The sequence below is a fragment of the Typopeltis vanoorti genome, chromosome 8 (assembly GCF_054136105.1).
Source record: "Typopeltis vanoorti isolate ZY-2024b chromosome 8, IOZ_Tvanoo_1.0, whole genome shotgun sequence".
Lineage (NCBI taxonomy): Eukaryota > Metazoa > Arthropoda > Arachnida > Uropygi > Thelyphonidae > Typopeltis > Typopeltis vanoorti.
The window spans coordinates 24262758-24285206 of NC_143556.1; the positions used below are offsets into that span (position 1 = coordinate 24262758).

The following is a 22449-nucleotide window of genomic DNA, read 5'->3' on the forward strand; positions in this document are numbered from 1 at the left end:
CTAAAGAAGCTAACGTTTTATTTATACTCGGCCATATGAAGGTAGGAATTTTCCAGTTACGGAAATGACCCCACAAACAGGCCTCAGAAACATCCTAATGATCAAAATACGATAATGATGACTGATCGTACCATCTCCATGCAAATATGCTTAAGAGCTATTTAAATATTAAATATGACGATCTCTCTCTCTCTCTCTCTCACACACATTATAAACACAAAGTTCGGCACGTGGAGGTAAGTAGATATGAAGGTCGACACCCTTGCTTATCTTCAAACAGTAGGACGAAACCAATCATCAAGGACTTTTAGCGCTTCCAAGGAAAGAAATGGCACGCAGTATTGAGCAAATGAAACGGGTCAATGAAAATCACATCTTGTCTTTATACATTAGAGATTCATACAAAAAAAGTGTCCTTGTTTTCATGTAGCATCTCGTAAACTACGATCCATCATACTTAATGCGACCTCCATTTGTCACTTGCAAGGGCTTTTATGATTAGAAAGACTTAATCGGCACACTCAAGAAATAAATAATCACTTGTAGATATAGATTTTCTGAAATTTAACTACACGTTCGGAACCAGAAAAATATATTTTCTTAGAACAGTTTAACAATCAAACATCCGCCCTATTGCACTATCTTATTTTACAAGTACAGTATATAAACAAAGAAAAAAAAAACTATTACGTATCAGGAAAACATCCTTATATAGAGAGATCAAATTTAAAGTTATGCCATTAGCTTGTCACTACTAATAAAAATAAGAATATTTTATGCATTGAGCTCCTCAGTCGCAAACAAATAAAGTGAATTCTTGTCGAAATCTAAAAGCTTCCGCAATAGGAAACAGATCTCGAGTAAGCTGAGATGTTACAAGTTTACTTATTGTTATTAGCGAAAATATTTTTTACCTTTTGTTCACTAGCGACATTCGAAGCTTCGTTATATCAAGAAAAGAACAGGAATGTCTGTTCCTCTTTCAAAGAAGAAAACACAAGAAAATCTGTTTAAAATGATGTTCAAGTTGAGAGTCCCATAATCGTAATTATATATTTACAAATAAGTATTATTCAGAACATATAAAAAAGAAGAATATAAAAATTTCTTTATATATATTTTTTTTCAGACCATAAAATTTAAGAGCAGTACCGCATTATTAAGGGGAAATCAGCTACATGAACTGCATAACTGAAATTTTTATTGTTAATAATGGGTTGTTAAATGCAGTTCAAAACAATCCTCCGTGGACAACTTCAAATAATGTACACAAATCATCGTTCCCAAGAGGAAACAGAATGTAAAGACGAAAAAGTTTTTTTTTTTTCTCTCTCTCTGTAATGACAGCAATCAAGCAATATTCATTCTTCATACAACTGAGTCATTCACAAATATTACTCAAGACCGAAAATGGGAGCAAAAACTATCGAAGAAACATGTGGCGACAAATAACAAAAAGATAAAAAGGTACTCGTGGCGTCGTAAAGTGGAATGGCTAACAGGCCCAAAGTAATAAAGATGTAATAAACATTCCAACCATCTCTTGGCCAAAGGAATCTAAGTGAAGCAGTAATAGCAAAATACATTAAAGACCGGATCAGGGCTTGATATGAATGCATACAAATGCGTAAAAGTTTTTGATATGTAGACTATGTCTCCTGATTCATTAAGTAATAATTTTGATTTTTTAAATTATTTATTTTAATTTAATCGAAACTAATTGTTAGGCTGTTTCCTTACACCAGATCGTAGTTAAGACCAGTCGCAAAGCACTTACTCTGCTGTACTGATAGGGAACGTAAGCACTACAAAGAGACAACTAATGAAAGACGCCAATTTTTAATTTTAAATAGAGTATAATTAATAGTTACAATATGTTAATGTTTATTATAAATGGCCGTTATAAGGTCTATTCTAATCGCCGACAAGAGGATTTTTTTTTTTTACTCCTCCAATCATTTCACGATTTACTTCGCAAAGGCGACTAAGGTTCCGGGTGGAAATCCCCCCCCCCACCCCGGAAACAAATTTTTAACCAGGCGAAATCGGGGAAGTCAACTATAGAACTCACACCTATTTTGCACAAATAATGCTTTCAGTTAGAAAGACGATAATGTGACATTTGTCTAACATACTATCGTCATCCATATGTCTGCAAACTATCAGGATAAGTGATGGCGCCCGATGATGGAGATCGATTGTTTACCAATTTTCAAATGATCAAACTACCTGTTTGGGAATGAAAAGGTGCTTGAAGGTTAAATAATAAATTTCATTGAAAATTATGCCTAATGTATAATTATTATATTTCTGATGAAAAAAAAAATGGCATACCTTAAAATGATAACCACGGACACCAAAAAAACGCAGTAAATTCTATTATCCGATCCATCTAAAACGCCAGATTTCCTGGTGCCACACTCTTGATATCTATCATATACAGACTTTCCAAATAAGCCTGGAAATCTGAGTGCAGATAAGGAGCAACACCCATGCAATTTAGCTGAGATCGGAATTATTATTATTATTACGTGACACCTCCAAGGAGCCCAAAAGCTCATCGAGGGAGGGCACCTACTCTACAACTGTCTGTCTTCACCACTCAATCCACCAACTACAGCGAACCGCATCATCTACACCAACGCCATTTACTTTCCACCACCACTGGTATTTCCACAGACAATCATAAACATCCATGCCCACGGCGGAATTCGAACCCGCAGCCTTTTGGCTGGAGAGCGAATACGCTAACCACTGCCAACCAGGTCTCCTCTGGAGAAGCATCCTTTTCCAAATATTTCTTGAAGATACAACGATATTAATGCGTTCTGGAGGGAAAAAAAGACCACCCGAAGAGAATTCTAAAAAGGGATATTGTATCTTAAAATAAACATACAAAAGTGGTGGATCTGGATCAGAAAAAAAAATCTTCACCTACCCTTCGGGACAGTTCAGTTGCTTGAAAAGGGTTGGGTTGAAGTTATGGCTAAAGCAGCTGAGGTGTAAAGCCAGAATATGATGTCTGTTAAATGCGTGTATTCTCTGGTCGGTTTGCCTGTTTTTAGGAAGATAAAATCTTTCCACCGCTGTATGAGATCCGCTAACTCATTATTTGAAAAACGGAGTCGACCTGACAGGAAAGATCAATAAAACAAGAGTCATCTAATCAGGTTCTACTAAGACTGCGGTTTCTTAACCATGTCTATGTAGCAACACAGATAATATTGGTTTCATCACTGTGTGCTGCTTCATCAAGATACATTAACAGTTGGTTCCGAGAGCAATGCGGTGCATCAAACTTCATACACTTTAATAGGAAAAGTAAAAAATAAATAAAAATAAAAAATATGACAGCAGGATTTGATATTTTTTAACGATGGTTCATAGTTCTCACAATACGTTTCTTAATATACTTGAAATTTTATTCTGACACGCACTACCCGTGAACCTGGTTATACCGAAAATACTTCATGTATTATTAGAAAGTTTCATATTTACATCTCTCGCATACGAAACTTTCGATAATAATGGATGCTCAGTGGACTATTAGTACGCGCTTCTCCAAATCTCGATACGTGCTTTGTTTTGTTTTTTTTTTGTTTTCTCGGTTTTTTGAGGTTAACTCACACAGAAACAATTGGATTCGAGTCACATTGGCGATTTTTAGCATTTCGTAATGACGACTACACTTTTGTTACACCTTTGTAACAAAAGTGTAGTGTGTGCTGATCACCAATTGATTAGCGTTGCTAAATATTCAATTTAAAATGGTTATTTATTGGTATTTATTGCAAAAAAAGATTATGGGTTTATCGAAAGATGTATTCCAAAAAAGAAACAACTATAAGATCAATATCACTATATGAAAAAAGTTTCTAAAAAGTATTATTATTATTATTATTATTTTTCGAAATACTTACCTTCAGCACTGGAGACATAACCCCAATTGATGGCCAAGGACAACAAGATGATGCTGGCGGCCATTGTGGCCACCGCTGAGCACTACGCCACCTGGAAGCCACGCTAGTGGCTTAGGACAAAGTCTATTTCTTATATCCCTGAAAAGCGACAAAACATGTTGATAAACATTTTGAATCCTGTGATTTGTATGCTATTAGACAATAACTATACGAAAAAACGTTTCTAAAAAGTATGTTTTATTTTTTTTTTTTTTTCCGGAATGCTCCTGGAAATAGAAATTAAGACAATCGATAATCTGTACGATTTCAATAGTAATATCTGAAGACTCACAAAATTAGAAATATAACTGACTGTTGTTTGGTTCAAAAGATCGCAACACATCTAATATGCTGGACTTTTTCCTCCATTTATTAATTTTATTTTTAACACTGGACAAATACCCAAACTAAGAAACAACGTTGCTATAACTCACGAGTTTTCCTGAACCCATTAATCGACTCAACATTCTAGATCCCTAGTATTCAACAAGTCAAAATTCCCATTATGAGCACAACACATGTCATTGCCACAGATATATGCATGGACTTTGTGGAAAAATGAAAAGTAATACAAGAAAGTGAAATAAAGAAACAGGAAACATTTAACATCAAGATCGTTAAAAGCAAAACTCACCTCATTAAGTAACTGAATGGCAATTGCCTCTCCTTACATGCCACGCCTGCAAAGCGGGCAGCCATCTGTGGGTGGACAAAATATACACCGCACTGCTCCTGTCTCCCTGATTTTCGATGGCTCATAACTCAAAATTATGGAAACAGATGGGGTACACGTGAATTCCCTTTTCCAACCCCTGTTAAGTCTGTGTCGGATGGACAACACAAAACAAGTCTGTTCCCTCAGCAAGGACCACCGCCGAAGCTCCTGGAAACCATAAAATTCAATTTCCCACAATCTTTTTTTTACGTCAGATCGATCCATGTGCGGAAGTAGTTGAAAAATGACTGTTTAAATATTCCAAGTACTTGTCTGCTGCACAGCAAAGGATGTTTTCTTTTGTATTTATCTACTATAAGAAATCGCTTTTAAGAACTCGTGTACATTGGCTTTTCTCTGACGCAGACAAGTCAGTGGAAATGAAACACGTGTTGCTATGACGTCGATTTCAAAGAAATAAAATTGCTTGCCTTCTGTTTCTCATATATATACACAGCTATTGTCGAATAACAGAGGAGCATTAATAACTGAAACACATGGCTTAATTCTGTCTCATCGCATGTAAAAATGTACACTTAAGTGGTTTCACTTGGAAGCCCAGAGTTACATAATGCATTATTCTTTCCAAATCAACATATAAAGAAGAGTTTTATATTTTTCGGACACTTTTGTTCCAATGTTAATTGTTTTCGATCTCAACAACCCAGTGCACACATTCACAAAACAGAGGTAAAGGATTATGTGCAGTACTGTGATTAAGAAGCAAACTTTTTATCTCAACTAATTAAATGCAAAACGATTAAATGGTACAGACTCCCTTGAGACAAGAAAATCAGCTACCGTCGCTCTCAGTCGTTTCTTGAGTATTATAAACAGAAGAGTTCTATTTAAGGAACAGAATCGTTCTCCTTAGCGAGAATGGAAAATATCACAGAAAATAAAGTAATCCTAATAATCGTGACTAGGTGAAAGATTATGGTAAGTTAATAAGCATATGGAAGCACTGTTCTTTACAATCATAATAATTTGAATCATGAATGTTGTAAGTAATAATGCTTTGATTGAGGCTTATTTGATTCCCGAAACCATCTTTGAAGAAGGTTTCGTACTAGAGTTTATCGGAATAAATACCTTCGCAAATTAGGGCAAACGAAATTTGCTGTCAACAAAATTAAAATATCGTAATATGCCTTATGAAATTTCCTAACAAACATTAAATCACATAATAATCTAAACCTTTATATTAATAAAATTCGCCAGCGATAAGACATTGAATGTAACTTCAATAGAAGATATTAAAAACTTAGGACAATATAATAACAAACGGAAACTATTAATGCCACCTTTTTAGAGATATTTTATACATATTTCCAAACTGAAAGTGTCTACAGCTTCAGATTAATGAATTTTGAAGAGTTTTATAAATGTATTAAGTAAGAATCATCAAGATGACACTAGTAATAGGATCGAAGCATTAATACGAAATCATAAGCAAATTTGGCTAATCTTTTTATGTAAAAAAAGTTCTACATGTATTTAATATGTTAACATGGATTTAAATCGCTGCGGTCTTCGACTTAAATTATGTTTCTTTTATCATCACTCACGATTTTTCCCAATAATATGTGCAAAAAAGTCTAAGGAAAAGCAGGGAACAAAGTAAGAGAGATAAATGTAATGTTCCCCCCACCTCCCTCTTCTGGTCATAATGGAACTTAGCGTATGATGTTCGGTCAAACTGTTCTTATTAGGTATTCAAAACACTACAGCTGTATTCATTGCAAGTTGTATTTGAAAATATCCAATTAAATGTCTTTTCACATCCCCTTAAGAGCTGAAAAGTCATAAAAGTCCCATCGATATTTTGCTAGTGAAATTTGTTGAGCAATGCATTTTTTTATTATTATTATTATTATTATTATTATTCAATATCGAAGTAATAAGTATACGGGATATGAGCTAACGTATCCTGCGCCCCTACAGGAAAAGTTGGCAGCTCAATTCATAAAATGAAGAGTGAGTTATCTCAAGCACATATATTTTTTCTCTCCTTTACATTATGAAATAGGATACACTGAAGGAAAAACGTGGGTGCATCCAATTCTGCTGCGAATTTGATAGTCATAGAAACGTATAAAACATTACAACAAGCAAGCAAGCACTCGGAGAAATACCACTGAGTTGATTCCAGCAATCAGTGGCATTTCCGTTTCAATTTCGATTACTTTCTTTGATGCAGAGAGTCTCGTCCATCAGGAATTTCTTCTCCAAGGCGATCATTCACGAGACTGCTTCCAGAACCACTGTCCAACATTTTCAAGATGAGTTCTTTGAAAACCACCTCACAAGTTATCTTCCAGACCTGGTTTCTGTATTAACAACAATGCGTCATAGCAGGAGACCATGGTATTCGCCAGATTTGACTTTCTGCAATTTCTACCTACTTCTCTGCGCCGAAAAATACCATGAAAGGGAAGCGATTTACAATTGTGGTGAACATGCAAAGGAACCACAACTTATTCCTAAATTGGCATACTAGAGATAAATAATGGAAGGATTGCTGAAATCTCTAGATACAATCAGAAGAATGGTATTTTCAAGATTTTCAAGGAGATGCATATAAATGCTTGCTTTTCCGGATATATTGATCAGTCCTTACACACACTTGAGGGGAAAAAAAAAAAATATATATATATATATATAATTCCATCCATGAAAGGTCAGAGAGCATCACTATTGTAGGTAACAGTCAGATAATCTCTGGGATTCTTACCTAGAGAAATGGTCTTTTTTCAAGTCAAAACAAAATAGTGGTTTTACAGGCAATGAAATAATTGTATATATAAATGAAATAAAGATGAAAATACACACACACACACACACACACACACACACACAAAGTACGGAACAATGGCGGTAAAAAATTGAAGGGCATATAATGTTACTGACAATTTGACCTCTTCACACACACACACACACACACACACACACAGAGAGAGAGAGAGAAAGATAGAGAGAGAGCGAGAGCATGTCAAGCTAGTTCCGTATTAATGCTATGTCATGTCCATCAAATAGCTGTGAAAGAAAAAAAAATCATATCCGGAATACTAATGACAGATTCTTCTTCCTTCCCGCCTTAAGTGCCAAAGAACAAAGAAAACTCTTGTTCCACGAAGCAAATAGTAAGAAAAGTCGCAGTGAATGGTGTATCAATATGAGGCAAAATGCAAAAGGAACTTTATCACAATACTCTATTGAAAACGTAAAAGAAAAAAAGGAAGAAAAATATAGGAAGGGTGAGGTCATCTATTTAAAGAACACTTGAAGTTCTAAATATTCCTATAAAATGAAGAAAGAAACATAGAAACATCTAGCTAATTACAAAAAAAAAGAAAAAAGAAAAAAGAAAATCGTACATTACAAGCTAAGGTATAAGAAAGCTTAACATACGCCACTACGCACGCACACACACGAGTGAAATGATATAAATACAAGCGAAACTAAAAAAAATATGAAATTGAAACACTAATAAAACATATGCATGCATGAAATTTGAAATTATAATAATGATTAGATAGTTGTAAGCAATTTTTAAAAAGATAACAGAAGTATTTAACAAAACATGAACCAACCCGGGAAAAAAGCACTAACTTCGATATTTTTGCATTTAGTTCATTTTTAATGTAACTGCGCAGAAGGTAATGTAACTATGATTACTGCACAAAGTTATTTTTGAATAACAAAACGTGGAAATCCAACAGTATACAATTATATTTTGTCCTAAAATATAAATAGTATACAAATATTAAAATACTTTTATCAAGTTTTGCATAAAAACTTTACGATTAATAGTCAAAAATATTTCTATTAATAAATATTAATAATGACATTTATCTAAAAATTAAGTTGAATAAAATGAACAATGAAAATAAACGATAAATAGAAATAATAATATGCTAATTGCAATAAACGTTTACAGAAACAAATTTTATAAATCTTTAATAATTTATATTTGGTAAAAATAAAATTTCCAGAATAAACTGTTTTGTAGAAAGAGATTCGTCAAGTTTGAAGCGCTCACGAAAAAGATTCGGCATGTTTATTGAAGCTACCGCTTCAAACGAGGCATTTTAGCTATGATGATTAAACATTTTAAGTCAGCAACCAAAAGAGAAGGAAAACTGAAGCAGGTGAAACAAAACTTTCGTTTTAGACAGAAGACTGGTCAGAATGAAAAGTAATATATAACTGGTTTCAGTTGCGCAAACTTTGGTTTACTTTCTGTTTGAGTATAACGATTACCTAGCTCAGCTAAAATAGGAGCTTTTCTTCTATTTTCTTTTTTTCTTTATCATTTTTAAGATTGCTTTCTTGGGCTATTAACACCATTCTCCTCTTTAACACAGGTTTAAAGAGGAGAGTGATTGCAAATGGCGATTATAAAAACAGTCAACTTATTGTTTGTATTAATTAAAATATTTAATATATTCTGAATATAGCTTTATTTTTATGTTATTCTAGTACACGACATAATTCTACTTTGGTTTCTCTTTAGTTAAATGAAACAGATTACAATCAGGTTCGGATCGCCAAAAATTAAAAGGAATCAAAATTTTTCTGCACATTTTAAAAGAGATTGATAAATCAACAAGATACTGAAATATTATATAAGAAAACCTTATACAGAGAAGGGTGTATAAAAGAAACTTCAGATGAAAAAAATCAACGTTTGTTTTATTATTCTACGGAATGAGATATTTAATAAAATTAGTTGTTTTTATATATTTTTAAACGATGCATCTGAACTACAAAACGAATGAGGTCCAGATGTTATTTTATGCAAATATTACGCAATCGCTAATGTTGAATAACTACTACATCAAATTTGCTAAAAACATGATGCAGTTTCACGCATAGCAACATCGAACCAATAACGCCAAGCATCAATGGTTTTTCTATATATATATAAAACACCTTATGGTAACTTGTTCTGGTAAAATACTTATAAGCTCTGTATTACTAAAATCTTGATATATCTAGCCTGGCTCCCACTGATGAGACCGCAATAAAGGTCGAAACCGGTCTAGATAGTGGCCCCTTGCCTTTAATACAAAGCATCATACATCTCCTCTAGGAGATGTGCTTTGCATTATGGGTAAATATTAAGATTAGTGATCAGAGCTTATTCTACTTTTACCATGAGTTACTTTGGTCTTGCACTATCTGCAGGGTCAGCTAGACTTGCATTACGTGCAGGCGCAAACTTAACTTATTTGTCTGTTTGCTTAACTTGAGAAATGGAGTAAAACCAGTTTTAAAATAGCTTGGTATCTTTAACATTTATTATACCCAAGGTAAAATACTTTCTACATATATACATATATATATATCTCCTCCTGAGATTTTTATTTAATAAGGTTAAAACACCTTATGGTAACTTGTTCTGGTAAAATACTTATAAGCTCTGTATTACTAAAATCTTGGTATTTCTAGCCTGGCTCCCATTGATGAGACCTCAATAAAGGTCGAAACCGGTCTGGATAGTGGCCCCTTGCCTTTAATACAAAACATCATACATCTCCTCCAGGAGATGTGCTTTGCATTAAGGGTAAATATTAAGATTAGTGATCAGAGCTTATTCTACTTTTACCAAGAGCTGCCTTGGTCTTGCACTACTTTGAGGGTCAGTTAGACTTCCAATACGTGAAGACACAAACTTGACTTGTTTGTCTGTGTTGCTTACTTGGGAAATGGAGTAAAACCAGGTTTTAAATATATATATATGTGTGTGTGTGTGTGTGCAGCCTCAAAGGATTAATAACTTAACATTTCTTCATATTTAACATTTAAAAAGCAAAAAAGTCTAATGATAACTTTTTTGCATCATTTTTATAAACTAAAAACCGAAACGTGTCATCCAATTTGTTGTTCTATACTTACTCTAGTGTTATCAAAACGCATCATAGTTTAAGTGTATATGGGAAGAGATTTCAAGTTCTAATCATTTATTCCTATCACTTAACGGACGAAGGTTTGGTTTAGTTTTTCTTACCTAAGGATCTCTTGAAAATATGTGACTTCTCGATATGTCTTCGTGATCTTTGTATTTTTTTAAAATAATCAGATTTATGACAGTTATTTTTTAAAGGACACATTTTATTCACTTAAATATTAGTTTCTATTGGATCAAAAGAAAGAATTTCCATTTCCCTCTTAGTAAATAAAGGTATAAAATTACATTAATCAAAATTTATTTTTAAGGTTTCTTTGGTTTGACTGACAAGTTAATATTTGAAAATTACTTGTAACTCAGGCACAATAACTTTTTTATTCTACCCACTTATCCTATTTGTCTTTGTGTGTGTGTCAGCTTTAATTTTAAAAATGAAAACGTAATCACCCGAACTTAATAACATTAAATACTTCAAAGTCGATAAAAACTAGCAGACCAAAATGGCAACTGTTTTCATTACCCATTTAGGAAATAATCAAAATAACTTTAATAATCTGGAGGAGGAGGAGGATGTATCATTGAAATTCTATCTAAGGTGCACACAATCAAGCCGAGGCGTGTAGTTTTCTGACTAATTGACCGATTGGGTTCCCTTGGCTCGTGGCAATCTGCCACCCACACTGTCAAGAAGACTGACAGAGGAAATTTGGCCGCTCGCCTCCTCTCAGATTACTGGCTCCTGTGTCTCTTGATGTTGCAGCGGGCATGGAGATAATGGTGACAGAATGGCGCTCGGATTCCTCGCTACAGAGAAAGCGAAATAAAAAGGAAAAAAGAAACACTTAATTCGAATCATAACGTGAGATGAGAGCATATGGGGGAAAAATACGATTCAAAGTATGCATTTCTAAGAATCTAAATGCACCATTTGTGACATCCTATTCTTGAATATTTGTACACGTGTTAGTATTCAAAGCCATCTTTCCCGGCAGAATGATGAATGGCTATGAATTTTGGGAGATGAGGAACAAAAATGCCTCGTTTGACAAACTCTTTGAAGAAGGCTGTTTCCATTATACTCAGAAATGAAAATTTGTGAAAGTATTCTGGAAATAAAACCCACAAAAATATGCAGCATGTATTCAAATCTAAATTCTTCGTCAAATGTGTTTTTAGCTTCCGTTACTGAAAGAATTTCACCCAAGCAATAAGTCATCAATCTGAATTACTATTTTAGAAATAGCAGTACGTTTATTGCCTATTTGCTCAGTATTTTTTTTTTTTTTTAAGGGATGTGGATTGTGCCAAAGATATTGTAAATAACTCTATTCCGAACCTGTTCAAGACATGGTAGGATGACTAGAATTTCTACGTTATGATTGACAATATTTTTAATTTTGAAAAACATGTTTTCAAAAATCTCACTTTATTTTCCAGATAAGAAATTTAACAATTCCTAATAACCTATAACATACTCTCCTTTCTTTTTAAAAGCGAATATGAGTCAATCTATTTCAGTTACACATTTTTTCCTCTCAACAATCATGTCAAATAAGTTTTTGAAATACTGGTTCAGGACCACACAACTTCAGGACAGAAGAAAGGGTGATTAATCAACAAACCTGTTTATCTGCATTGTCATTTAAATATCCTTGATAACTATTACTAAACATCATAATTTTTCGAAACTTAGCACTCGCATACAAGATTAATTCAAACCGATGAATTCACTATGACAGATACTATTAAGAGATTTATAACATTTTTAACAATATTTCAGTTTCTTACGAAACTATAAGATCAGTGTGTGTATTGTGTGTGTGAAAGAGTCTCTCTCTCTCTCTCTCTCTAATTAGTCTTAGACTATTTCCATCCCTAATCCTATATTAACCGATCGAGCTGCTTAATTTCTAGACATCTTAAGCACAGACGCGCGCGCGTGTGATAGAGAGAGAGAGAGAGAGAGAGAGAGAGTTAAAGAATATATTAACCTCACACTGAGAAATACTAATTTTAAAAGATAAAGACTGATCGGGTTAATTAACTCCAGGTTTCTTTCCCAAGGTAGTGATGTACGGCAAAATTAAGAAACTCCTCGCGGCCATGAAAGTATCAGGTCTTCCAAACTATTAAATTATCTATATTGGCCGTAATCCATCTTTGTTCACTTAATTACAAATCTGTATTTATCAACAATAATTAAAATGTCCACTATCTCACACGAATGCACTATCTTTAATTAGCTATCTATACTAAGGAGGTACTGCCCTAAACTGGTTCAAAATTTACTTAAATGCCAGATCACAAATTATAAAAAACAGCTATAGAAGCTCCAAAACAGTAGACTGTGGTGTACCACAAGGATATGTCTTAGGACCAGTTTTATTTAATATTCATATCAATGACTTCTGCAATCTTAAACTAAACAGTAAAATAAACTTTTGCAGATGATACAGTACTAATTTTCTCTACAGACACACCGAACAAATGCAAACCATAGTGAATGCTGATCTTTTAAAAGTAAAATATTGGTTCGAGTCAAATAAACTCAGTCAGAATGGCTCAAAAACTAATTATCTAAATTTTAATTTGCGAAATACAACAGGCAAAATGAACTTCACTGCACAATTAATTTTGCATGATTGGAATTGCAGGACAAATTCAAATTGCAACTGTGAGGAAATAGAAAAATTCAATGTAATAACTTACTTGGGATTAAAAATTGATAACAATTTAGGCTGGAAACCGCATATTACCGATGTATTAAATAAAGTAAGGATTATGTTAAACAGACTTTACTACCCAAATAGATTCATTATTTTAAATATGCTAAAAATATTATATTCTGCCTGGATTCAAAGCACACCTACAATATTGTATATTAAGTTGGGGAGGAATCTATCGCACTACGCTGAAACCTTTAGTTTCGAACTCAGAATAAAGTCATTCAAATCTTAACTAGAAACAAATACAGGTATCCCTTGCTTAACGCGGTTTTGCTTAACGCGGGATTTGATTAAGGCGGATAAATTAATTCTTGACATACGCGTCAAGAGTTTTGATGCGCCTTTAAATTTACCAAAATTCCATCAAATACGACATCACTGCTATAAACCATGGACATGTGGCGTCACTGCAACTTTCAAAGCCTATTTTAAAAGCATTCTCAAAGGCAGTAGAAACAACAACGAGAGAAAATGCGATTAGGCTCCAAGAAGTTTGTAAAAATTTTAACATTAAACACGCAATTGAAAACTTTCATGATTCGTGGAAGAGCTGTTGAAAAGTCTTTTGCCAAAATGCTCTAATGACTTAGGTGGTTTTCAAAATCCTGTGAACAACGTAGTTGAAGAAATCGTGCAATTGGTGAAGACCTTGTTCTGATATGTTGATGCAGAAGATGTTAAAGAATTAATTCGATTCAAATCCCAAAGATTTCAGTGACAACGATCTTCTTGAAATTGAACAACAACGCGCATATGAAGACAACGAACAAATGGAATGTGAAGATGAGGTTGTTCCAAAGGAGATAACAGTCGAAGAACTGAATGGAATATTTCGCAGTTTAGAATCGCTTAAATAGCAAGTAATGGATATGGATCCCGATGTTAATCGAAGAATGCTTGTTTGCCAAGGTCTGGAAAGTCATTTTGCTTGTTATCGTAGAATTTATGCTGATAACAAAAAAAAATTAAAAAAATTAAAAAAATAATAAAAATAAATAAAACTGTTCAAACGACTCTTGATAACTATTTTTTTGATAAAAATTGCTGTAACTGATGTAGGTACAAGCATTTATTAAACATCTATTTTGCATTCATTTTTTTTATCTTTCCTAAAATAATACCACATAAAACGAATTATTAATACAGTAATCGATCATGGACGAATTGTAATTTTTACCATTGATTATTATATTTGATTAACGAGATTTTGATATACGCGGTAACATATAGGGATTAATTAATCGCGTTAATCAAGGTATAAGGATACTGCAATGTGTAATAAATACACCATACTAAACATACTTTTCCCTAGATATTTATACGACTATAGGGTACTGCTATTCATAAAAAAACGACAACGAATACGTAAATATCAAACAAGATGCTTTCCTTAGTAGACATAAGGGCCTAAAATAGTAGTTCCTAAAGCAAATAAAGAAGCAATACACAAACATTATACTTATTTAGCGCCAAAAATACTCAACATACTACCTTTAACAATAAGAAAAGAAACTAACCCAAACAAATACAAAACTCGAATGAAAGAATATTTATTTTCACACAGAAATGAGAAAGCTCTGTTCAAAATAATAATAATATAAATGATTGGTTTTTGCATATTGGTATTAAAAAAGATCCAGTTTCAGGTGTAAAATGTAAAAATTTAAATACTATTTAACTACTTTGTTTTATTTTGTTTCTAATTAATGTTATGCAACTTTCTCTGTACATATTAGCATGTCTCTTGTGATTTCATTATGTTAAATATTATAATAATATGTATACTAGTATGTATATTATATATGTATATTACATGAGTGTACGTTTGTATGCTCGTATTATATTATATGAATGTACATATGTGTATATAATGAATTACATAACTTTTTTGTAACTTTATACATATCGTAACCTGGACGAGCTGTTGCTCTCAGGTTACACATATGATTGTCAAAATTTTGTACTAGAATATGAAGCTTACAATAAAAAATATCTGTCTGTCTAATTTTCTTCTCTTTATCAAATGTATCTACATATTGCGTTTAATAAATAATCTTTAAACCTTAATCTAAGAATTCATCTAAGAGACAAATACTGTTCTGTGAAACCTGTTTCATACTCACTCATTTCAAACTAGAACATTCTAAAACGTGAGAAATTTATAGCTTCCTAATGGTGAGAAGTTTCAGTAGTACTTTTTCAATTATAAGGCGACTTGCAATTGTGCAAAAGTTGGCACTCAAAGGGCACCAATCCACCAGTGTTATTGGTTTTCTATTCTTGTTTTATTTTCCATTTTTTCAATATTGTTCTGATGTCGAGTTTTTAATTGCCCTACCCCACTCTCTCTCTCTCTCTCTCTCTTTACTACTACTACTAATCGGAACGAAATTCACTCAATAGAAAGAATTAATTTCTTCCGATTAATAGTAAAGTCTTCCTATTAATTTCAATAGATAGAACTTGTCTCTGCTAAACTATGAAATCAATTCGTTTTCAAACTCTTCTTTTTTTACTCAGGAAGCACAGTAGTATTGAAAAAGTCTGTATCCGCTAAATTATGAGATCAACACTATCCCGCTTGCAATTCGCTTTCAGGTTCTTCTTCGTTTTTTAAATCTAAATTTCTCAAGAACAACGGCAGTGCACTAAAGTTTAACTCAGTTTCAGACGTTTTAAAGATTATGCTGGCACCTTTCGATATCACTCGTACGCATTTTCGCTTGCCAAGGTAGCAATTTGTCTTTTTTTTTTTTTTTCAGGTTTCGTGGTATCCAGCTTCTAAGAGTCAGTCACAATATCGAAGAACATTATCTCACTAATGCAAACAGTCAATTCTTTCTTTCTTTCTTTCAGTGTTCATCTCTATATTCAGATACCACAACTTAAGCTCAGGCAAAGCGAGAACTCATTAGCAGCTAAATTATGGTTTCATGTTTAAACTTCTTAACATCGAATTGCAGGTGGAAATTGCTCCGAAAGCTGCTCACCGGCTGCACACATGCGTTTTTAAGCTTCTTGAGTATTCAAGACTGATTCCTTGCAATAAAGCTGTCAAAAAGAACCAGTGGGCAATGAAAATCATAACACCATGCCAATTATCCACTAAGAAAATATAGTACTTTTTTTTTCTGTTGTTTTTACAAGATTCACCTAATGATATCATTTGCCTGCTCAGTTACAGATTCGCGCTATCGGGATATTGGCAAAAGTATTCACTGTTGTGTTTCTAGAACTACAACAGTACAGACACTATGACAATAGCTGAGCAGCAGGCTGGAATCATCTCTCACATCTTTGGTCTGTGTAAGAATCGCAACTACAGCTAACAACAGGGTAATTAGGCTGTTTTAAAACGTGGCCATAGCATTCTCTCGATCTCTCTTATACCTCTCTGGTTCTCTTAAAAACAATGGGTTTCCTGAAAGAATTCATACTTTCAGAGTTCTTAAAGATGATGTTCTGTTGCTCATACGGAGTATATCGTGCTGGGAAAAAAAAAAAAAAATGCAGCCACATCGAGGTTGATAGAGTGATCAGTCGTTGGCGGCGACAGCGCCACTTTTATTCTTGGTAGTGACAAAAATTGTCACTACTAAGTTACTTTATTTTATAGCTCGTTTTAATTATTTTAAAAATTAAAGTAGGAAATGTGAACATAATTTCTATTACATCTAAATTTTCTGTTAATTCATTTCAGTTATTGAAAATAAAGGAAATTATTTGGCAGTCGACCTTTATTCCGCTTCCGGGAAATAAGAAAATTTTAATACGACTTGATTAGCGTGAATAGCGATAATGTCGCGCAGGAAACTTTTATGGGAACATTTTATTAATGTTGGTAAAACACAAACACACCTTGGTGGTAAGGGAAGACTACGTTGAGTGAGCATTGTGATTTCTTTATCCACTTTGATACATTAACTTCGAAGTGTTCGAAGAACTGTTCAATTTTGATAATGCGATATTTCGATTATTACTGATATTTATCAGTAATACAGAATTTTTCCAGATCATTAATTATAATTAATGATCTGGAAAAATTCTGTAATTAAAGGAAGAGAAATCTGAATATATGCAAATAATTTAACTTTCAAAATTTCATATTTCTGATGCACGGTAAAGACAACAAGCCACTTTATTTCTCCTTGCTCTGTATACTCATAAGTTCGGAATCTTCTTATTTGAAATTTATTATTAACGACTGTGTACTGTTTTAATCATTCAAAGACTGTTTTATTTTTCTTTGTGTTTCATTTAATATTTATTTTCATCTGCTTACAAATGTTTTATTCCGCAGCCGGAGTCTTTTCAAGTAAATCGATTAAAAGACTGAATCAGCTTGCGCAAGTCGCATAAATTTTATAAAAGCGATTTACATCAAATGTTATTAAGTTAATGTATCAAAGTGTATAAAGAAATCACAATGCTCATTCGACGTAGTCTTCCCTTACCACCAAGGTGTGTTTGTGTTTTACCAACATCAATAAAATGTTTCCATAAAAGTTTCCTGCGCGACATTATCGCTATTCACGCTAATGAAGTCGTATTAAAAATTTTCTTATTTCCCGGAAGCGGAATAAAAAATTTCCTTTATTTTCAATAATTGAAATGAATTAACAGAAAATTTAGATGCAATAGAAATTATGTTCACATTTCCTACTTTGATTTTTAAAATAATTAAAACGAGCTATAAAATAAAGTAACTGTTTACATTACATGGTATTGCTGGACTGAACATTGTTTGTTCGGGTGGAATGTTTGCAGTTTTCCTCAAATCTTCTGCTGAGCTTATCTGAGGAAGATAATAGATGGAGGTGGTTTCGTGCTTTTGTTTCAGTATCCACGGCAAGTCAGGTGTCGATTTAACTGTTTATATGCATGGGCATATAATCGACACCTGACTTGCCGTACCTTGTTTTTGTGTTTGAGAGAGAAATTGTTTTTTTTTTTTTTGAGTAATTTCCCTTTAATTTTCTATCTCGCTATAATATCAATATATCGGCCGTTTCAGCTCTCTGTATGTTCCTAGATTTCTGTCGTCAAATGGCAATTTGTTGATCATGTCAGGTATGTAGAAACTTCGGGTGGCTTTTCCATAGTGGATATTATACTTATATGTCATAGTTTGTTGACTGTGTTTTGCTATCTGATGTGTTGTTCTAGTTATTCAGTAGGTTGGACTGAAGTAGTGTTTTTAAATGACTGTAGTGGCATAAGTGTCTTACCTTAAATATTTTGTGTTCTGTTCACTGCCCGTATTGGTGTGAGATCTTCTCTTTGTTCCCACAATATCAGTTTTTACCATTTTATTTTCAACCTTGTAATCTGTTAAGTCTGTGTAGAATGTGTATAATAATAATATTAAAACAAGTATATCCAGTACAATTAGTACAAACTATGCCAATATATATATTATATATATAAAGATACAAAAGTAAAGTCACAATTTAGTAATAAATTAACAGATTATATAGACATTAATCGTTTTAGACAGGTACATATAGTCTGTCTCCAACTCATATATCTCAAATCATAAAAAAATGGAAAATAACAATAAAAGTGGATAATGATGATAGCTTTCTTCAAAATCATTTTATGAATTAAGTAAGCCAACAGCAAAATGTAAAAATCTTACAATAGAAAACATTGAAGCATATAATTAAGACAAGGATTATATAGGATCACAAACAGTCATAAAGATAAAATAACAGAAAGTGACTCGATGGACAGCATAAACAATATCGAAAAGGCAAAGATATAAAGGAACAAGTGTATAAATTTCAGAACACGTGTGGAACAATTAAAAATTATTATAATGAATATGAGAAAGCGAGAGAGAGAGAGAGAGAGAGAGAGGGGCATAGAAATAAAAATTTATGAAGTAATTGCCTTTCTACTTTTATGATTCAGAAATATTGACACTCAAAAATAAAATCAGTCAAGTAAGAATTGCAGAAATGAGATTTTTAAAAACAATTAAAGGATTTAAAAATTAGATTATATAAAATGACTCCACAAACATGGTCAAATTGTGTTCAAAATTATATATTGCAATTATAATTACCGCTCTGGCTAGATGAAATTTAATAAAATTTGTGATTTAAAATAAATGCATGCAAGAAGATATATGTGGTTCAATCTTATTCTCAATCAGATCGTTTTTAATGAGCAAAATGATTGGAAGCGATATTAATAATTCCACACTAGCTAGATGGAATTTCATATCTGGTATTTAGCATCTGATTTAAGAGGTCGAAACGTTTCAATTTTGGTTTCACTCGGACTATTTGTAGTAATAGTATTAGAAATAACAGAAGTATAAATATAGTAGACATCATGATGGTATTCGAGAAAACAACGGAATAGAAATATCCACCAGCAAAATTATAAACACCTAATCAGCTTTACGCTGTATTTGATGTAAACAAATATAGGAGATCAAGTTAAGGCCAATGTAGTGTAGTCGATGCATGGAATATGGTAATGAAATATATTTCGGTTGTTATTTCCTCCCCCTTTAGTCCCACATTCAAGACTGCTTGCTGATGATTTTTTTCTCTTCTCCTTTTTTCTCTATAATTTATTGACAAAATGATTTGTATCCCCCCCCCCCACCTTTTTTTTTTCTCATATATGCAAAAGATGCCCTAAGTCGAATATTGCGATGATGAATAGTGTCACCATGGCAATAAAAGGAACAAACAAGAAAGGCTGTAGCATCTATAGAGCACTAATCCCATGTATATATTAGAAACGCTAAACTTAAAAGAATGGAAGATTGTAATTTCAAAAATAAATGATAGGAGGGTTCTTTCAAAGAATGAAAGCACGAAGAGGAAAGTAATTAACTGAGTAAGCTGTGGTATGGCTACAAATGCTTGGTGGTGGTGGCTTTTGTTTACAAGAGTTTCGACGGAATTATCCAATTTAGATGAACAATGTAATCTTCACCACAGAATGCAAATATTTGCCTTTGGAAGTAACTATAGAAAAAGCATACAAACCGAGGATCTATTTAAGGAGTGAAGTGAATCAGTAAGAACAGCTTTATTAATTAACATAACTGTTCACTTCTAAACAGAATTTTTTTAAAAAATTAAGAAAGCAGGGTAGAGCTATCTCTCAGATACACAACCCCTATTCTGTTGTGGGTAGGACACATTTGGGATTTGTATAAAGCAAATAGTTGGACAGACATATAGCAGTTGAAGTAAACAAGAAAGCTTTTCTGTATGGAGGGGGGGGGGTATAGAGAAAGCTGTGAGGGTATACTGAGCATGTTATAAAGAGTAATATGCTTATACCGAGAAAAGTCTGAAGACAGGCATTATTTCCAAACAGTAAAATTTCTCTTGCAGCAACTCTAATTAACAGACACATTTGAATTTTTCAGAATTTCTCTTGCAGCAACTCTAATTAACAGACACATTTGAATTTTTCAGAATTTCTCTGAGTGAATAGAAATGTTGAACAGTTTCAAAAGTATATTAAAACCGTAGAGCATATTACAGATGAAAGTTATATTAACGAAAGAACTCCAAAAAAGTTTATGTGCGTTACAGGAGTTCAGTGAATTTGTTTATTTACTTTTTTCATGGAGAATAACTGAAGTTTTCCCTGAAGGTTATTTTGGAACTCATCAAAGTATCGGATTAGTTGATAGCATATCAGTTAGCTAGAGAACTGAAGAATTCGGCAGAAATTGATTTAGTAGAGGATAAATGTTCCGGTACTGAAGGCGCCAATTCGGGATTAGATAGTACCATAACAATCTTGAAAATGGCTGGCTTTCAGTTGAACAATCCATACAGAGGAAAATTTTAATAAGCAGGAGCCCTTTCTAGACTGTATGTTAGATATCGATTCCACTTGAAGTACTGGCATTAAAATGTTCCATGGTAAGAGAGGTAGCAGATATTTTATATTAGTTAGATCATAAGAATATCATTCAAGTATGTGAGTAAATACGCCCAGAGCTAAGAGTAACTGATTGAAATAAAATTATGTGTCAGGAAAATTACAAAATTCTGAAGTGTTTATGATAGTGGAAATAATGATCTAAAACTGGAGTAATTTAAACTACTAGAGAGGATTTTTGGAACTCATTAATTACGAAATCAAGAATTATAAAGGACAACATTATTAACGGAATGTCCCGATTTGAAAACTATAAGTGCTGCACATTTTGTGGCTTTGTTAATTTATGAGATTAGTTTTGTTAATAATTAAAAATGGTTTGGTGATGATGATGTCCACTTAAATATATTGGTGGACCCATCGAGCTCAGTAAAACCGTAAAATCCGTATTTTTTAAAAAAGATTTAGAAACGACACCAAACAAAACAATCACCAAAGGAAATTTTTGGCGATTGACTGCATTGTAGAGGTGAAGAGTATAATAACAGGAAGAATGTTCGCATTACTGTAAGGGAAAGTCGATGTTAAAGTCTATACTTTGAATCACGTTCTTATATATCAATGCACGAAGCTTAAAGCTATTGTGGCTTAAATAGAGAAATTAAGTCGCATATTTTGAGGATTTCTGAGTGTATGCCCGAAAGATGACGTTCATAATATCTAAAAGTTGTAATGATAGTTATATTATCAGAAGGGGAGAACGTTATTGTTTATCAGGGGAAGATTTACCCTATCGGACAGATGATATGAACCTATGAGTGCACCCAGTACATTAGCCATAGGCTGCTTACGATTACATAATCTGAAACGCTGGTTAATGAAAATACCACCTAAAAGTTACGTGCACTGTATTCCCATGCAAAAGTTGGTGTGACCGATATTATTACTTCTCCACTTAAAAATAAACACACACGTGCGCGCCTCAAGTATTTCGTTGATTCAACTAATACCCTCCAACAATTTCCTACAAAGATCTACGTAGTGCAGTCGGGAGGGTGACACAAGCCACCTACGTCGGAAGAAAGATCTTATTTCGAAACTTTCAGGCAAGTCTTTTGAATCGATGCTTCTCTCTCTCAAAAAAAAAAAAAAAAAAAAAACCCTGTAATAAATTACGTTTATCCCTCTCCCCTTCTCTTTATGAATATGAAGATCATGCAAAAATACCCGAAAATATGGGTTGAATTTTCAATTATCAATAGACGATCTGAAAGC

At 33.1% G+C, this 22449-nt stretch overlaps 1 protein-coding gene across 1 annotated transcript in view; it reads right to left on the reverse strand.

The window, feature by feature from the left end:
• The window catches only part of LOC150103852 (transforming growth factor beta receptor type 3-like), a 315988-nt gene that overhangs the window by 277571 nt on the left and 15968 nt on the right, over positions 1-22449 (reverse strand). The window contains exon 2 of the mRNA XM_090397076.1: positions 3921-4058. Within this exon, the coding sequence (XP_090253202.1) occupies positions 3921-3984 (64 nt within the window). The 5' untranslated portion in view covers positions 3985-4058. The remainder of the gene's footprint in view (positions 1-3920; positions 4059-22449) is intronic.